At 43.1% G+C, this 21,681-nt stretch overlaps 1 protein-coding gene across 1 annotated transcript; it reads left to right on the top strand.

Annotated features, from left to right (window-relative positions):
* Positions 1-1,997: 1,997 nt before the first annotated feature.
* LOC118379701 (extracellular calcium-sensing receptor-like) lies at positions 1,998-5,887 on the top strand. Its single transcript, XM_035766726.2, has 6 exons — positions 1,998-2,259; positions 2,565-2,853; positions 3,045-3,857; positions 4,013-4,240; positions 4,506-4,629; positions 4,862-5,887. Exons 1-6 carry the CDS (start codon positions 2,039-2,041, stop codon positions 5,773-5,775), a joined length of 2,589 nt encoding a protein of 862 aa, XP_035622619.2. The 5' UTR covers positions 1,998-2,038; the 3' UTR covers positions 5,776-5,887.
* The last annotated feature ends 15,794 nt before the right edge of the window (positions 5,888-21,681 follow it).

Below are 21,681 nucleotides of genomic sequence, written 5' to 3'. Positions count from 1 at the left end.
GTCAATAGTTTGGTAATAATGTCAATAGTACTGTAATAAGATCAATAGTTTGGTAGTAAGGTCAATAGTTTGGTAGTAAGGTCAATAGTTTGGTTGTAAGGTCAATAGTTCTGTAAAAAAGTCAATAGTTCTGTAGTAAGGTCAATAGTTCTGTAGTAAGGTCAATAGTTCGGTACCAAGGTCAATAGTTTGGTTGTAAGGTCACTAGTTCTGTAGTAAGGTCAATAGTTCTGTAGTAAGATCAATAGTTTGGTTGTAAGGTCAATAGTTCTGTAGTAAGGTCAATAGTTCGGTACCAAGGTCAATAGTTTGGTAATGAGGTCAATAGTTCTGTAGTAAGGTCAATAGTTTGGTAATAAGGTCAATAGTTCAGTTGTAAGGTAAATAGTTTGGTTGTAAGGTCACTAGTTCTGTAGTAAGGTCAATAGGTCTGTAGTAAGGTCAATAGTTCTGTATTAAGGTCAATAGTTCTGTAGTAAGGTCAGTAGTTTGGTAGTAAGATCAATAGTTTGGTAATAAGATCAATAGTTTGGTAATAAGGTCAATAGTTCAGTTGTAAGGTCAATAGTTTGGTTGTAATGTCACTAGTTCTGTAGTAAGGTCAATAGGTCTGTAGTAAGGTCAATAGTGCTGTATTAAGTTCAATAGTTCTGTAGTAAGGTCAGTAGTTTGGTAGTAAGATCAATAGTTTGGTAATAAGGTCAATAGTTCTGTAGTAAGGTCAATAGTTTGGTAATAAGGTCAATAGTTCTGTAGTAAGGTCAATAGTTTGGTAATAAGGTCAATAGTTCTGTAGTAAGGTCAATAGTTCTGTAGTAAGGTCAATAGTTTGGTAATAAGGTCAATAGTTCTGTAGTAAGGTCAATAGTTTGGTAATAAGGTCAATAGTTCTGTAGTAAGGTCAATAATAAGTCAATAGTTTGTAATAAGGTCAATAGTTCAGTTGTAAGGTCAATAGTTTGGTTGTAATGTCACTAGTTCTGTAGTAAGGTCAATAGGTCTGTAGTAAATAAGGTCAATAGTTCAATAGTTTGGTAATAAGGTCAATAGTTCTGTAGTAAGGTCAATAGTTTGGTAATAAGGTCAATAGTTCTGTAGTAAGGTCAATAGTTTGGTAATAAGGTCAATAGTTCTGTAGTAAGGTCAATAGTTTGGTAATAAGGTCAATAGTTCTGTAGTAAGGTCAATAGTTTGGTAATAAGGTCAATAGTTCTGTAATAAGGTCAATAGTTTGGTAGCAAGGTCAATAGTTTGGTAGTAAGGTCAATAGTTTGGTTGTAAGGTCACTAGTCCTGTAGTAAGGTCAATAGTTTGGTAGGTAAGGTCAATAGTTCTGTAGTAAGATCAATAGTTTGGTACCAAGGTCAATAGTTCAGTTGTAAGGTCAATTGTTTGGTTGTAAGGTCACTCGTTCTGTAGTAAGGTCAATAGTTCTGTAGTAAGGTCAATAGTTATGTTGTAAGGTCAATAGTTATGTTGTAAGGTCAATAGTTCTGTAATAAGGTCAATAGTTCTGTAGTAAGGTCAATAGTTATGTTGTAAGGTCAATAGTTAAACCACTGATATATTTCTGTACACGAAGCCGCCACAGAGTTTAAGCAGTCAAAGAGCAGCCACGTGCCCTGATACAGTACATAATGTGCCACATGTTGAAAGTGTTACGTTACACTCTGAACAGCAGGGCACTACCTACAGGCTAAATCATGCTGGGCGCATGCGTCCTCACTGTAAGGACTTGGGTTGCCTGCACCAGGCGTGCTCTCCTATGCTCTCTTAAGACCCCTACGTCATCCTCTCGATACCTCAGAGACCTGTCACACCTCCTACATGCCAGGTTGAAGGGGGTGTGGGCAGCATGTGGACGGGGACAGGAGCAGGGACTGGAGCACCGACAGACAGGGCCTCTGTGGTAAAGGCTCTGAGACAGACACAGGGTTCTGAGAGTATAAAGAGAGGAGTTGTGAGGGGCCTCAGAGCCACAGAGCTAGCCCTAGCTCTAGACTGCACTACAGAGCCAGACCTAGCTCTAGACTGCACTATGGAGCCAGGAGCCATGCCACTGCTGGAGCTTGTCCTGTTGGTGCTGCTGTTGCTGATAGGGGAGGGAGAACCTGTGTGTAGGCTGCAGGGCAGGGCAGAGCTGCCAGAGCTGGCCAAGGACGGGGACCTTGTCATCGGAGGCATCTTCACCTTCCAGACGGAGTACGACGGCAGGGTACCCAACTTCCAGAGTTTACCAGACCCACCAAGGTGTAAGAAGTGAGTATCCTCTCTCAGTTTTTTCAAATATGAGACTTTCACTGTTTTCAATGTTATCAGTTATTTTTTAATCTACTGTCGATCTGAGGTTTATCTCTTAGGATTTTAATTTACTGTCCATCTGATGTTTATCTCTTAGGGTTTTAATCCACTGTCCATCTACGGTTCATATCCTAGGCTTTTAATCTCATGTCCATCTGAGGTTCACCTCGTAGGGTTTTGGGTTGTGTGTAAGACTGGTGAGATATATTTAGCCTTCTTTAATGGCAGGTCTTTTACATATATATATATTTATCTCTCTTCAGTATGAATTTCAGAGAATTCCAATTTGCACAAACACTTATATTTGCAATTGAAGAAATCAATCGAAATCCGGCAATTCTCCCAAACCATACTCTGGGCTACAATATCTACAATGCGTGTGGATACGACAACATCCTGAAGTCTGGTTTGGCTTTAGCCAGTGGCCAGGAGAGATTTATCGATGAAGGGAACTGCACCAAGACAGACATGGCTCAGGCTGTCATAGGCCACTCTGCCTCGACACCAACAATTGGATTGGCCCGAATCATCGGAAGGTTTCGTATACCAGTAGTAAGATGTTCTATTCACTTTTCTATGCACTCATACAATATAATATATTATTTTATACTGCCACTATACAAAAGGTCTTATTTTTGTGGATCAATGTCTTTTAAGATAACAAAACTTAGCTCATGGTGTCAAAACTACTCTACAGTATGTTATGTAAAGTTTCCAATAAAATGCTGTTATTTCACACACAGATCAGCCACTTTGCCACCTGTGCTTGTCTGAGTAACAGAAAGGAGTTCCCCTCCTTCTTCAGAACCATCCCCAGTGACTTCTACCAGAGCAGAGCCCTGGCAAAGCTGGTCAAACACTTTGGCTGGAGCTGGGTGGGGGCTATAAGCAGTGATAATGACTACGGGAATAGAGGCCTAGCCACCTTTATGATATCTGCACAGGAGGAGGGAGTGTGTATAGAATACTCTGAGGCATTTGAGCAGACAGGTCCGCGCCATGAGCTTCTCAGGATAGTGGAGATTATTAAACAGTCCAGTTCAAAGGTCATCATGGCCTTCATGACCCACAGGGAGATCAAGGTTCTGGCGAGTGAGCTCTACAGGCACAATATCACAGGACTGCAGTGGATCGGCAGTGATGCCTGGATCACAGACCCTTCTCTCACTGCCATCGAGGGTCACAGCGCCCTTGTGGGCGCCATAGGCTTCACGGTGACCAGGGCTCACATCCCTGGGCTTGGAAAGCATCTGAGGGATGTCCACCCCTCTCACTTCCCCAACAGCATGTTTCTCAGGGATTTCTGGGAGATTGTGTTTGACTGCTCTCTCAATGTGACTACAGCACCTAAGAGGAAGCCATGCAACGGCTCGGAGAGTTTAAGAGGTGTGCAGAACACATTCACAGATGTGTCCAAGCTGACATTCACTAATAGCGTGTATAAGTCTGTGTACGCTGTAGCTCACGCCCTCCACAACCTCTTGACATGTGAGGAGAGCCAGGGCCCCTTCTATAATGGGAGCTGTGCTCAACCGACACGCATCCAGCCATGGCAGGTGAGCAAGAATATACCTCTAAAAAAGTGACCTTTGTCTATTTCAAATCAGTTCAAGTAAAATAAATGATTTCACTGTAGACTGATAATAACAGAATGATGATGCAAAGCTACATAGAAAACACATTTTCTTTCTTGACCATTTCTCCTCTCTAGCTGTTGCACTATCTACAGTCTGTCAATTTCACAACGGGAGAGGACGAGAGAGTCTTTTTTGACAGCAATGGAGATTCCCCAGCCAGATATGAACTTGTTAATTTACAAAGTGCCACATCGGGAACCATGGAAGTGGCCACAGTCGGTTTCTATGGCTCGTCTTTGACTGGAGACCACCAGTTCACTATGAACAACGTTAGCATTGTATGGGGAGGAAATAGTGAGACGGTACATTTACATATTGTCCTGTTCTCATATCTCTGGCTGGGAAGTCAGTATGCTATCCTGCATGGTATTCTTTAACACAACAATTACACTTAACCTTAACCACTCAGCCCCTGTTGGTAGGTACAGTATTGAGACAAGTCAAATCACACACTCTACAGTGCACAAACATTGGTGATTTATAATTAACAGCATAGATATGTTGAGTGAACATGAATACTCAAACTCTCCTTGGTCCCCTATGTGAGTCTGTTTGTGTGTGTTCCAGGTACCTGTGTCAGTGTGCAGTGAGAGCTGTCCCCCAGGCACTCGTAAGGCTGTACAGAAAGGAAAACCTGTATGCTGTTATGACTGTGTCCCATGTTCAGGCGGCGAGATCAGCAACACTACAGGTAAATTACACTCGGCCATCAAAAACAACAGTTGGTGAGGTGAATACATGCTTGGATTAAATACTGGACATCACGTTCTATTCTAACGTCTGCTGGCCTTCACAAATCCCTTAAACCTTAACTGAAAATGCATAGAACCAACACAGTATATACTTTGTCAAATGTTCTGCATGCTTTCCTGAATCATTAACACTGTGGCTTTTTTCTGGGGGGGTTTTCTTTCTCTAAACAGATTCAGCCAAGTGCATGAAGTGCCCGTTCCAATACTGGTCCAATGGGAGAGGGGATAGATGTGTCATAAAAGAGATTGAATTTCTGTCCTACACTGAGCTCATGGGGGTAATTTTACTTCTGTTTTGTTTGATTGGTGTTTGTTTAACTATTATTATAGCAACAATTTTCTTCCAATTCCGAGACACCCCCATCGTCAGGGCCAACAACTCAGAGCTGAGCTTCCTGCTGCTCTTCTCCTTGACTCTGTGTTTTCTGTGTTCTCTTACTTTCATTGGCCGGCCCTCTGAGTGGTCCTGTATGCTGCGCCACACAGCGTTTGGGATCACCTTCGTCCTCTGCATGTCTTGTGTTCTGGGGAAAACAATAGTGGTGTTGATGGCCTTCAGGGCTACACTTCCAGCCAGTAATATCATGAAATGGTTTGGTCCTCCACAGCAGAGACTCAGTGTTCTGGCTTTCACTCTCATACAGGTCCTGATCTGTGTACTTTGGTTAACAGTCTCCCCTCCTTTCCCCTACAAGAACATGAAGACCTATAAGGAAAAGGTCATTCTAGAGTGTGATGTGGGTTCAGCTATTGGTTTCTGGGCTGTGTTGGGGTATATAGGACTGCTGGCTCTCTTGTGCTTTGTGCTGGCTTTTCTGGCTCGAAAGCTGCCTGATAACTTCAATGAGGCCAAATTCATCACCTTCAGCATGCTCATATTCTGTGCAGTCTGGATCACCTTTATACCAGCTTATGTCAGCTCTCCTGGGAAGTTCACTGTAGCTGTAGAGATATTTGCTATTCTGGCCTCTAGTTATGGAATGCTATTTTGTATCTTTCTTCCTAAATGTTTCATTATATTGCTGAGACCAAAGGAAAACACCAAACAACATATGATGGGGAAGACCAATGATATACTTTACTAACTTAAATACAAAAACTATTACATGTAAAATGTCAATGTGTTATTTATTGACATGTTGATTTAAAACTGGAAATTGTCCCTCAATCTTATTAAATAAAGTTAGTTAAAAACTATTCTGTGTGTTCTCTACATTTGAAGTTTTATTAGGATTCATTCAACTGTACCCATCTGCCCCATATACTGTTAAGTAAATCTCCAACTGTGTAATCGCATCTTTGCATATCTAATAGTGTATTTTTTTTCTTCAGAAAACAAAAATAGCAACAGCTCAGCTCACCGAAGACAGTGTACTATACACTGACAATCATGAAGAGTTGACAAAGAAAACAATCCACCCTCGAGTGGATATAAACTAAAGTACCAGCGCATCTCATGTATTGACATCTACACAGTCTACAGACAAGCCTTGGCTGAATTAGATGTTTCTCTCTGTGTCCAGATCTGATGCATCCATCTGATACAGGTCTCACATATTCAGCAAATGTGCAAAGAGACGTATTCAAAGACATTCATTCAAAAATATAGATTTTGAAACGCATTTCTAAAAACATTATTCTAATTCACAATAAAACTAGAATGGTGGAACAAACTCCCTCACGACGCCAGGACAGCGGAGTCAATCACCACCTTCCGGAGACACCTGAAACCCCACCTCTTTAAGGAATACCTAGGATAGGATAAGTAATCCTTCTCACCCCCCTTTAAGATTTAGATGCACTATTGTAAAGTGACTGTTCTACTGGATGTCATAAGGTGAATGCACCAATTTGTAAGTCGCTCTGGATAAGAGCGTCTGCTAAATGACTTAAATGTAATGTAAATGTTAATTGCTACATCCGTTCGGACTTAAAATTCAAAATGATAAAATCATATACAGTACCCATTGATTCTTGGAAAATATAACTTATAAATGAATGATATATACCCATTGATTATTACTTATAAATGAATGATATATACCCATTGATTATTACTTATAAATGAATGATATATACCCATTGATTATTACTTATAAATGAATGATATATACCCATTGATTATTACTTATAAATGAATGATATATACCCATTGATTATTACTTATAAATGAATGATATATACCCATTGATTATTACTTAAAATGAATGATATATACCCATTGATTATTACTTATAAATGAATGATATATACCCATTGATTATTACTTATAAAATAATGATATATACCCATTGATTCTTGGAAAATATATCTTATAAATTAATGATATATACCCATTGATTCTTGGAAAATATAGCTTATAAATGAAGGATATATTAAACCCATTGATTCTAGAATATTATAGCTTATAAATGCCTCATGAGCATAGTTCAACTGGCGTACCCCATCAGAACCAAAAATATAAGCTTGTTTTACTCCAATGTTTGTAAACAACGCAAACTAGCACTCTATAGCCTCAAAACATGGTTATAACTATACTTTTCATATAATGGATGGTCAGTACTGGCATCCACAGCTCTGTCCATTAATTTGTGAGTGGTTACATTTCTCAAGGCCCCTCCCTCAGCTTTTTTGTTTTTGACCAAAACAGAGCTGGGGATTCTGCTTTGTCACTGTTTAAATTAAGGATTCTAGCTTTAAGTATTCAGACTTCTGTATAAGGACCATTGGTGTCAAGAGCATTTTAATGTCCAGCCTCTCACTGGCACAGCTGTGAGCTTTCTGTAACAAACAACTGATGTGTCATCCTCATTATGATGAGTTGCCTCCACATTGCAGCAACAGCAGCAGTATCCCCTGGGCTCATGGAAGGTGCCAGTGTGATGTCACACTCTGGAGGATGTGTCACTGAGCCAGGCAGTAGGCTTTGCTATCTCCCACCACAGGCCTAAAGTGTTATTTAAGTTTAGGCCTCAAGGCCTGGCGCCTAGGCCCTCCCCTTCCAGGACCACAGAGGACAACCAAACTGGACCTGAGACCTCCAACACCAGATACCTCCAGACAGAACAGTGATAACAAAGAGGAAGCAAGCTCGGCCAGTTATACGATGTCATATACTCTAGTTGTAATGCACATGGCATAACATGGTAGCTAGAATCAAGGCCTATTTTTGCAGCTGATGCGCTCGGCTTTGTGAATGATATCTATCTGTAATTGTAAACCAGTGTAACCCATTTCAAGTAGATGTTGCAATAAATGAAAGGTCAGGTAATACCAAATGACTTGTAAAGAGATACACAGTAATTGTAACTGTGGCCTAATATAACAGCCTTTTCCCTCCAGTGTACAGGAAGTGTTATTATACACTACCGTTCAAAGGTTTGGGGTCACTTAGAAATGTCCTTGTTTTTTGAAAGAAAAGCATATTTTTTTGTCCATTAAAATAACATCAAATTGATCAGACAATCAGTATAGACATTGTTAATGTTGTAAATGACTACTCTAGCTGGAATGTCTACATAGGCTTAAAGAGGCACATTATCAGCAACCATCACTCCTGTGTTCCAATGGCACGTTGTGTTAGCTAATCCAAGTTTATCTTTTGCAATTATGTTAGCACAGCTGAAAACTGTTGTTCTGAATAAAGAATCAATATCAAATCAAATCAAATCAAATCAAATTTATTTATATAGCCCTTCGTACATCAGCTGATATCTCAAAGTGCTGTACAGAAACCCAGCCTAAAACCCCAAACAGCAAACAATGCAGGTGTAAAAGCACGGTGGCTAGGAAAAACTCCCTAGAAAGGCCAAAACCTAGGAAGAAACCTAGAGAGGAACCAGGCTATGTGGGGTGGCCAGTCCTCTTCTGGCTGTGCCGGGTACAGATTATAACAGAACATGACCAAGATGTTCAAATGTTCATAAATGACCAGCATGGTCGAATAATAATAAGGCAGAACAGTTGAAACTGGAGCAGCAGCACAGTCAGGTGGACTGGGGACAGCAAGGAGCCTTCATGTCAGGTAGTCCTGGGGCACGGTCCTAGGGCTCAGGTCAGTTGAAACTGGAGCAGGAGCATGGCCAGGTGGACTGGGGACAGCAAGGAGTCCTCATGTCAGGTAGTCCTGGGACATGGTCCTAGGGCTCAGGTCCTCCGAGAGAGAGAAAGAAAGAGAGAAGGAGAGAATTAGAGAACGCACACTTAGATTCACACAGGACACCGAATAGGACAGGAGAAGTACTCCAGATATAACAAACTGACCCTAGCCCCCGACACATAAACTACTGCAGCATAAATACTGGAGGCTGAGACAGGAGGGGTCAGGAGACACTGTGGCCCCATCCGAGGACACCCCGGACAGGGCCAAACAGGAAGGATATAACCCCACCCACTTTGCCAAAGCACATCCCCCACACCACTAGAGGGATATCTTCAACCACCAACTTACCATCCTGAGACAAGGCCGAGTATAGCCCACAAAGATCTCCGCCACGGTACAACCCAAGGGGGGCAACCCAGACAGGCCGACCACAACAGTGAATCAACCCACCCAGGTGACGCACCCCCCCAGGGACGGCACGAGAGAGCCCCAGCAAGCCAGTGACTCAGCCCCGTAACAGGGTTAGAGGCAGAGAATCCCAGTGAAAAGAGGGGAACCGGCCAGGCAGAGACAGCAAGGGCGGTTCGTTGCTCCAGAGCCTTTCCGTTCACCCTCCCACTCCTGGGCCAGACTACACTCAATCATATGACCCACTGAAGAGATGAGTCTTCAGTAAAGACTTAAAGGTTGAGACCGAGTTTGCGTCTCTGACATGGGTAGGCAGACCGTTCCATAAAAATGGAGCTCTATAGGAGAAAGCCCTGCCTCCAGCTGTTTGCTTAGAAATTCTAGGGACAATTAGGAGGCCTGCGTCTTGTGACCGTAGCGTACGTGTAGGTATGTACGGCAGGACCAAATCAGAGAGGTAGGTAGGAGCAAGCCCATGTAATGCTTTGTAGGTTAGCAGTAAAACCTTGAAATCAGCCCTTGCTTTGACAGGAAGCCAGTGTAGAGAGGCTAGCACTGGAGTAATATGATCAAATTTTTTGGTTCTAGTCAGGATTCTAGCAGCCGTATTTAGCACTAACTGAAGTTTATTTAGTGCTTTATCCGGGTAGCCGGAAAATAGAGCATTGCAGTAGTCTAACCTAGAAGTGACAAAAGCATGGAATAAAACTGTCCTTCTTTAGACTAGTTGAGTATCTGGAGCATCAGCATTTGTGGGTACGATTACAGGCTCAAAATGGCAGGAAATAAATAACTTTCTTCTGAAACTCGTCATTCTATTCTTGTTCTGAAAAATGAAAGCTAGCTTCCATTAGAGAAATTGCCAAGAAACTGAAAGTCACGTACAACACTAGGTACTACTCCCTTCACTGAACAGCGCAAACTGTCCCTAACCAGAATATAAAGAGGAGTGGGAGGCGCCGGTGCACAACTGAGCAAAATGACAAGTCCATTAGAGTGTCTAGTTTGAGAAACAGACGCCTCACAAGTCCTCAACTGGCAGCTTCATTAAATAGTAAACACAAAACACCAGTCTCAACATCACCTGTGAAGAGGCGACTCCAGGATGCTGGTCCCAGCCTGGAGGTGTGCTTTGGGTCATAGTCCGGTTGGAAAAAAATGAGTCCCAAAAGCCGCAAACCAGGTGGGATGGTGCATTGCTGCAGAATGTTAAAGTGAAGCGTGCTTTGAATTCTAAATATATCACATACAGTGTCACTAGCAAAGCACTCCACACCATCACACCTCCTCCTCCATGCTTCACGGTGGGAACCACACATGCAGAGATCATCCGTTCACCTACTCTGCAGCTCACAAAGGTATGAGTCCAAATCTCACATTTGTCCTTTGGTCTGATGAGTCCAAATGTGAGATTTGGACTCATACCTTTGTATCACAACACAACTGATCGGCTCAAACGCATTAATTAAACAAATTCACTTTTAACAAGGCACACCTGTTAATTGAAATGCATTCCAGGTGACTACCTTATGAAGCTGGTTGAGAGAATGCCGACAGTGTGCAAAGCTGTCATTAAGGCAAAGGGTGGTTACTTTGAAGAATATCAAATATCAAATATACTCTGATTTGTTTAGTACTTTTTTTGGTTACTACATGATTCCATACAGTATATGTTATTTTATAGTTTTGATGTTTTCACTATTATTCTACAATGTAGAAAATAGTAAAAATAGTAAAAATTTAAAAAATGTGTCACGACTTCCGCCAAAGTTGGTCCCTCTCCTTGTTCGGGTGGCATTCGGTGGTCGAAGTCACCGACCTTCTAGCCATCGCTGATCCTCTTTTCATTTTCCTTTGGTTTTGGTCCTCAATCAGGGACAGCTGTCTGTCGTTGTCTCTGATTGAGAACCCTACTTAGGTAGCCTTTTCCCACCTGTGTTTCGTGGGTAATTAATATTCCGTGTGTGTGTGTGTGTGTGTGTGTGTGTGTGTGTGTGTGTGTGTGTGTGTGTGTGTGTGTGTGTGTGTGTGTGTGTGTGTGTGTGTGTGTGCACCTCGGTTGCATCACGGTCTTTGCTGTTTACCTGTTTGTTTTTTGGTTGTTTCAGTTTCACTTTCATTAAAAGATGTGGAACTAGATGCACGCTGCGCTTTGGTTGACTTATGACAGGGAGTTTGAGGATAGCGAGCGTGACAGTCGGTGATTGTTTGTTTGTAAACTTTGTGCTAGATATGTTCTGGTGTGCGATGGGTTTTGTATCCACTTGTATTATTTTGTATATTTTGGTTTTCTGAGTTTTTGAGCACTTATTAAACTTCTCCGTTTTATACCAATTTCGATCTCCTGCGCCTGACTTCTCTGCCACCTGCACGCACCCTTACAGAATGAGTAGGTTTGTCCAATCTTTTAATTGGTATTCTAATGAGTAGGTGTGTCCAATCTTTTAATTGGTACTGTAATGAGTAGGTGTGTCCAATCTTTTAATTGGTACTGTAATGACTAGGTGTGTCCAATCTTTTAATTGGTACTGTAATGAGTAGGTGTGTCCAATCTTTTAATTGGTACTGTAATGAGTAGGTGTGTCCAATCTTTTAATTGGTACTGTAATGAGTAGGTGTGTCCAATCTTTTAATTGGTACTGTAATGAGTAGGTGTGTCCAATCTTTTAATTGGTACTGTAATGAGTAGGTGTGTCCAATCTTTTAATTGGTACTGTAATGAGTAGGTGTGTCCAATCTTTTAATTGGTACTGTAATGACTAGGTGTGTCCAATCTTTTAATTGTTTCTGTAATGAGTAGGTGTGTTCAATTCCATTTCTTTTTGGTACTGTACATTTTTACAGATCCGATCATCTACTTTCAGCACTAACAATTTCTCTCTTTAGAAACATTATATTTAGGAATCATTGATGCAATTATTTAGTTTATTTTTAGTCTGTATAACACAACTTCTTATTATATTATAAACTGGGTGGTTTGAGCCCTGAATTCTGATTGGCTGAAAGCTGCGGTATATTAGACCGTATACCACGGTTATGACTATACATTTATTTGTACTGCTCTAATTACATTGGTAACCAGTTTATAATAGCAATAAGGTACCTCAGGGGTTTGTGGTATATGGCTAATATACCACGGCTAAGGGCTGTGTCCTGGCACTCCATGATGCGTTGTGCCTAAGAACAGCCTTTAGCCTTTGGTATGTTGGCCATATACCACACCACCTCGTGTCTTATTGCTTAAACATATTATATTGGAGGATTTGGAGGATATAAGTGTTACTCTTGTTTGTTTAATCAGCACTGCATCTGTAATTTTTTTCATTCTCTCAGTAAAAAACTGAGATCAAATGATTCTACTCTAAATGACATATCATGGGACATCTAAAAAGGCAATTAAACAACCTGATGAGAAACTCCAGAGGATGCCAGAGAAATGTACTAGTTTCTACTGAAGTCACTCCAGATATTTATCTCTCACTGCATTGATGACTAAATGCATACAGTGCCTTGCGAAAGTATTCGGCCCCCTTGAACTTTGCGACCTTGTGCAACATTTCAGGCTTCAAACATAAAGATATAAAACTGTATTTTTTTGTGAAGAATCAACAACAAGTGGGACACAATCATGAAGTGGAACGACATTTATTGGATATTTCAAACTTTTTTAACAAATCAAAAACTGAAAAATTGGGCGTGCAAAATTATTCAGCCCCCTTAAGTTAATACTTTGTAGCGCCACCTTTTGCTGCGATTACAGCTGTAAGTCTCTTGGGGTATGTGTCTATCTGTTTTGCACATCGAGAGACTGAATTCTTTTCCCATTCCTCCTTGCAAAACAGCTCGAGCTCAGTGAGGTTGGATGGAAAGCATTTGTGAACAGCAGTTTTCAGTTCTTTCCACAGATTCTCGATTGGATTCAGGTCTGGACTTTGACTTGGCCATTCTAACACCTGGATATGTTTATTTTTGAACCATTCCATTGTAGATTTTGCTTTATGTTTTGGATCATTGTCTTGTTGGAAGACACATCTCCGTCCCAGTCTCAGGTCTTTTGCAGACTCCATCAGGTTTTCTTCCAGAATGGTCCTGTATTTGGCTCCATCCATCTTCCCATCAATTTTAACCATCTTCCCAGTCCCTGCTGAAGAAAAGCAGGCCCAAACCATGATGCTGCCACCACCATGTTTGACAGTGGGGATGGTGTATTCAGGGTGATGAGCTGTGTTGCTTTTACGCCAAACATAACGTTTTGCATTGTTGCCAAAAAGTTCAATTTTGGTTTCATCTGACCAGAGCACCTTCTTCCACATGTTTGGTGTGTCTCCCAGGTGGCTTGTGGCAAACTTTAAACAACACTTTTTATAGATATCTTTAAGAAATGGCTTTCTACTTGCCACTCTTCCATAAAGGCCAGATTTGTGAAATATACGACTGATTGTTGTCCTATGGACAGAGTCTCCCACCTCAGCTGTAGATCTCTGCAGAGTGATCATGGGCCTCTTGGCTGCATATCTGATCAGTCTTCTCCTTGTATGAGCTGAAAGTTGATACTCCTTCCATTTCAATATTATCACTTGCACAGTGCTCCTTGGGATGTTTAAAGCTTGGGAAAGCTTGGGAAATCTTTTTGTATCCAAATCCAGCTTTAAACTTCTTCACAACAGTATCTCGGACCTGCCTGGTGTGTTCCTTGTTCTTCATGATGCTTTCTGCACTTTTAACGGACCTCTGAGACTATCACAGTGCAGGTGCATTTATACGGAGACTTGCTTACACACAGGTGGATTGTATTTATCATCATTAGTCATTTAGGTCAACACTGTATCATTCAGAGATCCTCACTGAACTTCTGGAGAGAGTTTGCTGCACTGAAAGTAAAGGGGCTGAATAATTTTGCACGCCCAATTTTTCAGTTTTTGATTTGTTAAAAAAGTTTGAAATATCCAATAAATGTCGTTCCACTTCATGATTGTGTCCCACTTGTTGTTGATTCTTCACAAAAAAATAGTTTTATATCTTTATGTTTGAAGCCTGAAATGTGGCAAAAGGTCGCAAAGTTCAAGGGGGCCGAATACTTTCGCAAGGCACTGTACATGCAAATATATTGCACTCAGCTTGAATTCTTATTAGCAGGATACATCTGTATTAAATGTATTTAAATCCATTCCACACCACAACATATGGATCCGTTTCTTAGGGTAAAACTGTCTTCAACATGGTGCCTTTCAAATTGATCAAAAGATTTTAAGGTGGGGTGTATGTGCAGCCATGTGAAGATATGTTATGCCATGTATTTCTCCAGCACAATTCAAGAGGACTCGATAGTGATAGTCACTGTGGAGGAGATCAACAGAAACCCTGATATTCTACCAGGTGTGACTGCAAGCCGTTCTGGAGGCTTTGAATGGAGGGGAGCAGGGAGAGCTGACAGGACTGCAGAGAGAGTTGACAGGACTGAAGAGAGAGCTGACAGGACTGCACAGATAGCTGACAGGACTGAAGAGAGAGAGTTGACAGGACTGCACAGATAGCTGACAGGACTGAAGAGAGAGCTGACAGTACTGCACAGATAGCTGACAGGACTGCACAGATAGCTGACAGGACTGCACAGAGAGCTGACAGGACTGAAGAGAGAGTTGACAGGACTACAGAGAGAGCTGACAGGACTACAGAGAGAGCTGACAGGACTACAGAGAGAGCTGACAGGACTGCAGAGAGAGCTGACAGGACTGCACAGATAGCTGACAGGACTGAAGAGAGAGTTGACAGGACTGCACAGAGAGCTGACAGGACTGAAGAGAGAGCTGACAGGACTGCACAGATAGCTGACAGGACTGCACAGAGAGCTGACAGGACTGAAGAGAGAGTTGACAGGACTGCACAGATAGCTGAAAGGACTGAAGAGAGAGTTGACAGGACTACAGAGAGAGTTGACAGGACTGAAGAGAGAGCTGACAGGACTGAAGAGAGAGCTGACAGGACTGCACAGATAGCTGACAGGACTGCACAGATAGCTGACAGGACTGAAGAGAGAGTTGACAGGACTGCACAGATAGCTGAAAGGACTGAAGAGAGAGTTGACAGGACTACAGAGAGAGTTGACAGGACTGCAGAGAGAGCTGACAGGACTGCACAGATAGCTGAAAGGACTGCACAGAGAGCTGACAGGACTGAAGAGAGAGTTGACAGGACTGCACAGAGAGCTGATAGGACTGAAGAGAGAGTTGACAGGACTGCACAGATAACTGACAGGACTGAAGAGAGAGTTGACAGGACTACAGAGAGAGAGCTGACAAGACTGAAGAGAGAGCTAACAGGACTGCAGAGATAGCTGACAGGACTGCACAGATAGCTGACAGGACTGAAGAGAGAGTTGACAGGACTGCACAGATAGCTGAAAGGACTGAAGAGAGAGTTGACAGGACTACAGAGAGAGTTGACAGGACTGCAGAGAGAGCTGAGAGGACTGCACAGATAGCTGAAAGGACTGCACAGAGAGCTGAAAGGACTGAAGAGAGAGTTGACAGGAATACAGAGAGAGCTGACAGGACTGAAGAGAGAGCTGACAGGACTGCAGAGAGAGTTGATAGGACTACAGCAGAGAGCTGACAGGAATACAGCGAGAGTTGACAGGAATACAGAGAGAGCTGACAGGACTGCAGAGAGAGCTGACAGGACTACAGAGAGAGCTGACAGGAATACAGAGAGAGCTGACAGGACTACAGAGAGAGCTGACAGGACTACAGAGAGAGCTGACAGGACTACAGAGAGAGCTGACAGGACTGCAGAGAGAGCTGACAGGACTGCACAGATAGCTGACAGGACTGCACAGATAGCTGACAGGACTGAAGAGAGAGTTGACAGGACTGCACAGATAGCTGAAAGGACTGCACAGAGAGCTGACAGGACTGAAGAGAGAGTTGACAGGACTGCACAGAGAGCTGATAGGACTGAAGAGAGAGTTGACAGGACTGCACAGAGAGCTGACAGGACTGAAGAGAGAGTTGACAGGACTACAGAGAGAGCTGACAGGACTGAAGAGAGAGCTAACAGGACTGCAGAGAGAGTTGACAGGACTGCACAGATAGCTGACAGGACTGAAGAGAGAGTTGACAGGACTACAGAGAGAGTTGACAGGACTGCAGAGAGAGCTGAGAGGACTGCACAGATAGCTGAAAGGACTGCACAGAGAGCTGACAGGACTGAAGAGAGAGTTGACAGGACTGCACAGAGAGCTGACAGGACTGAAGAGAGAGTTGACAGGACTGCACAGATAGCTGAAAGGACTGAAGAGAGAGTTGACAGGACTACAGAGAGAGCTGACAGGACTGAAGAGAGAGCTGACAGGACTGCACAGATAGCTGAAAGGACTGAAGATAGAGTTGACAGGAATACAGAGAGAGCTGACAGGACTGAAGAGAGAGCTGACAGGACTGCAGAGAGAGTTGATAGGAATACAGAGAGAGTTTACAGGAATACAGAGAGAGCTGACAGGACTGCAGAGAGAGCTGACAGGACTACAGAGAGAGCTGACAGGAATACAGAGAGAGCTGACAGGACTACAGAGAGAGCTGACAGGACTACAGAGAGAGCTGACAGGACTGCAGAGAGAGCTGACAGGACTACAGAGAGAGCTGACAGGACTACAGAGAGAGCTAACAGGGCTACAGCAGAGAGCTGACAGGAATACAGAGAGAGCTGACAGGACTGCAGAGGAGCTGACAGGAATACAGAGAGAGCTGACAGGACTGCAGAGAGAGCTGACAGGACTACAGAGAGAGCTGACAGGAATACAGGGAGAGCTGACAGGACTACAGAGAGAGCTGACAGGACTACAGAGAGAGCTGACAGGAATACAGAGAGAGCTGACAGGACTGCAGAGAGAGCTGACAGGACTACAGAGAGAGCTGACAGGACTACAGAGAGAGCTGACAGGAATACAGAGAGAGCTGACAGGACTGCAGAGAGAGCTGACAGGACTACAGAGAGAGCTGACAGGACTACAGAGAGAGCTGACAGGACTACAGAGAGAACTGACAGGACTACAGCAGAGAGCTGACAGGAATACAGAGAGAGCTGACAGGACTACAGAGAGAGCTGGCAAGACTACAGAGAGAGCTGACAGGACTACAGCAGAGAGCTGACAGGACTACAGAGAGAGCTGACAGGACTACAGCAGAGAGCTGACAGGAATACAGAGAGAGCTGACAGGACTACAGAGAGAGCTGACAGGACTACAGAGAGAGCTGACAGGACTACAGCAGAGAGCTGACAGGACTACAGCAGAGAGCTGACAGGAATACAGAGAGACCTGACAGGACTGCAGAGGGAGCTGACAGGAATACAGAGAGCGCTGACAGGACTACAGAGAGACCTGACAGGGCTGCAGAGAGAGCTGACAGGGCTACAGCAGAGAGCTGACAGGGCTGCAGAGAGAGCTGACAGGACTACAAAGAGAGCTGACAGGAATACAGAGAGAGCTGACAGGACTGCAGAGAGAGCTGACAGGACTACAGAGAGAGCTGCCAGGACTACAGCAGAGAGCTGACAGGACTGCAGAGAGAGCTCACTGGACTGCGGAGTTGCAGCCACAGCAGACTGCTGACACTGGTTGGACACTCCTCCTCTGGACCCAGCAGCCCCTCTCACTGGCTACAGGTGAGACTGTCAGGAAGTGTGATAATCAGCAGTGCACATTGTGACCCTGGAGCCATTCTCCTCAGAGCAGAGTCCAGTCACTATACCCAGATCCTAGCCCTGCTGCTGCCACTGACATGCTGGAGCATAGTGGATATTGTCTGTGGGACATACAGACTGGAAGGTACAGCTGAGAGTCAGTCTCTTACAGGAGGTGATTTGGTCTCCCAGGTCTGGCTGAGTTCCTACTGAGTTTGATGGCCTCAGATGGAGCATGGACTACCTTTGTCTGTGAAAGGAGCCTGGCTGCTCAGGAGCGACTGTGCTCCCCTTTACTGAAGGACCAATCCAATGTCCATGGGGCCATGTGTGTATTGACAACGCTATCTGACATGCTCTTGTGGAAGGAACGCAGAGACTTTCATACTAAATATGCCTGTCTAAAGGTACTTGCTCACTGGTAATGTTGTGATTACTGTACTATTTCCTATTCAATGCAATGAGAGCCAAATGAAAAGGAAAGGTTATAGTGATTTCTCCACATTTTTTCTTAATAAACAAACATCTTAGTTGTTTAATAGTAGAAAGTATGTAGAGCTTTTGAGTGCATTGTGTGTCCATATTGTGGTAACTTGCCACACCCTGATATATTTCACCTGTCTTTGTGATTGTCTCCACCCCCCTCCAGGAGTCAACCATCTTCCCCATTATCCCCTGTGTATTTATACCCGTGTTCTCTGTTTGTCTGTTGCCAGTTCGTTTCGTTTGTAAATCCTACCAGCGTTTGTTTTTCCCTGCTCCAGCCTGTTTTCCTGCTCCTGTTTTCTAGTCCTCCCTGGTTTTTATGCCTGCCCCGACCCTGAGACTTCCTGCCGGTTTGTACCTTAACCCACCATTCTGGATTATTGACCCCTGCCGTACCTGACCCTGAGACTGCCTGCCGTTCTGGACCCTTCACACCCTCTCTGGATAATTGACCCCTGCCTGCCTTGAGACTGTTGTTTCCTAGCTGACAGGACTACTGTGGACCCTTCATAAACTCTCTGGATACATTGACCTACAAGCTAGCAGGCAGAGACACTGTACCTGACCCTAGACTGCTTTGGTTCTGGACCCTAAAGGCTCTGGTTAGTAACTACTAGGCTACCCTGAGACTGCTCTCAGTTCTGGACCCTGAGACACCCTCTCTGAAGGAATACTGACCCCTAGACTGCTTTCATGAAGAGAGATCTCCCAGGTCTGGAGCAGACTGGACCCTCCTCTGGAGGGCCTCCAGATTGACCCCTGTGCCCCATTGTGACCCTGCCTTTTGAATGAGACTGCTTTCCAAATGGATGACACTGTCTTTTCAGGAGTTTTAGACATGAAAGGAAATTTGCCTGAGGTGCTGAAGTACTCCTTGACCGAGAAACACTGTAAAAAGAAAATCCAAAGTTAGGTGATTTCTCCACATTTTTTCTTAATAAACAAACACTTAGTTGTTTAATAGTAGAAAGTGTGAGCTTTTGAGTGCATGATTGTGGTAATGCAACCCTGATATATTTCACCTGTTGACCCCTTCAACCATCTTTATACCCTTCTCTGTTTGTCTGTTGTATAAATCCTACAGAGCGTTTGTTTTTCCCTGCTCCAGCCTGTTTTCCCTCTCCTGTTTTCTAGTCCTCCAAAATACTGGTTTTTATGCCTGCTAACAAATCATGAACTGACCCCTGCCGTACCTGATTGCCGTTCTGGAATAACCCTCTGTTGAATGAATACCTGACCCTGAGACTGCTTACACCCTCTTTTGTACCTGACCCTGAGACTGCTTTCCGTTCTGGACCCTTCACACCCTAAAAATACCTGCCGTACCTAAAAACTAAACCTTTGATACCTGACCCTGAGACTGCTGAAACACCCTCAGTGTAATCTGGACCTGAATACCATAAACCATATTAATGATAACCAATTAACTGCTTTCCTTCACACCCCTCTGGATAAAGTGGCAGATTTTTTTTTTTGGTTTTCCTTATTGACCATGTAAAATCCTCACATTCTTCTATATCCTGTGTTTCTTTGGCAGATGCTAGTGAATATATCCCACATATCCTGCACTGCAAGATTGATGAGAGTAGACATCAGTGTGTCTCTTATGGCTGGGTGGAGGAAAGACTACTGCTAACAGCTCTGTTCTTGGGATCTAGACCAGCGTCCAGGTCTTACAGAGACATGCCTGTCTACAGACTCTGTGTTTTCAATTCATAAGGACACCCCCATCGTCAGAGCCAACAGCAAGCTGAGCTTTCTGCTGCTCTTCTCCTTGACTCTGTGTTTTCAATTCATAAGGACACCCCCATTGTCAGAGCCAACAGCAAGCTGAGCTTTCTGCTGCTCTTCTCCTTGACTCTGTGTTTTCAATTCATAAGGACACCCCCATCGTCAGAGCCAACAGCAAGCTGAGCTTCCTGCTGCTCTTCTCCTTGACTCTTCTCCTTGACACAGTGTTTTCTACTAGAAGGCTAGTTCTGTTGTGATAATAACGTTAGTTGTGTTGTGGTAGAGTACATTCCGTCATGGCCATCTACCAAGCCGATAACTATAATGATAAACTATAGGCTACACTGGAACTATAAAACATTGGTGAGCAAAAAATTGATCGTTCCACAGTCCTACACCTGTCAAGCAACTGATCAACGCATCCTACTGAACCCTGCCTATTTAATAAGGTGCCAACACAAGACTGACCTTTCATAAGGTCTCTAATGCACTGCTACCGTGTGACCATTCATTGTTTTCAGGGTGTGCTCATTGTCATAGTGACAACTGCAAATGATACTTCAATGTACATGTGGCCCAATGAAAAATAATATACTGAATTGTATTTAAACGCAGCAATCGAACGCCATTTCGCCTGAACATATTTTACAGCACGTATTTCACTGCCTTGTTGCTCAAGTGGTTTGAAAGTGATTTCCAATTTTCTAATGGTTGTCAATTACTTTCGGTCTTTTCTTTCACTGTGCTCTCTCTGTATGTCCTGTGGAACTATTTGCAACAGTGCAACAATGTCATAACCTGCCAAAAGTGATCACACCAATGCACTTTCTCTCCTCAACATTCCCCGACATGCATTCCCTATGCTACTTTAGGCCTGTTTATAACATTCAGCAATTATCAAGAGCAAGCCTGCTTCTTTCCTCCCAAAAGCCGATTAAGCCTAATATTTAAAACAAACACACACGTAAATGTCAGATGGAAACATTTGAACAAATGCCAGTGATGCACTCAGCTATGGTTATTAAAATACCAAGTATGTATGCCTTGATTATCTTTGTTTTTTATTATTAGCATTGCTTTTATGTAGCTAGCAGTGTAAATAAATGTCTTCTCAGATCACTGAGTGCTAAGTAATCACATTTCTGTAATATGCTACTTCCTCCTGCTACTGCTAAGCAAATCTGTGGAAGGTGTTTTATCACAAATCTGTGGAAGGTGTTTTATCACAAATCTGTGGAAGGTGTTTTATCACAAATCTGTGGAAGGTGTTTTATCACAAATCTGTGGAAGGTGTTTTATCACAAATCTATGGAAGGTGTTTTATCATATTTCTATGGAAGGTGTTTTATCACAAATCTGTGGAAGGTGTTTTATCACAAATCTGTGGAAGGTGTTTTATCACATATCTGTGGAAGGTGTTTTATCACAAATCTGTGGAAGGTGTTTTATCACAAATCTGTGGAAGGTGTTTTATCACATATCTGTGGAAGGTGTTTTATCACATGACCATTAATGACTAATAATCAGCCTGCTATGTACTACTTGTTTTATTCCAGTATATACTTGTTTTACGAAGATTAATTAG

Source organism: Oncorhynchus keta, chromosome 18 (assembly GCF_023373465.1).
Source record: "Oncorhynchus keta strain PuntledgeMale-10-30-2019 chromosome 18, Oket_V2, whole genome shotgun sequence".
In the NCBI taxonomy this organism is placed as follows: domain Eukaryota; kingdom Metazoa; phylum Chordata; class Actinopteri; order Salmoniformes; family Salmonidae; genus Oncorhynchus; species Oncorhynchus keta.
The sequence above is the reverse complement of the archived record's forward strand: the minus strand, read 5'-3'. Positions and strand labels throughout refer to the sequence as shown.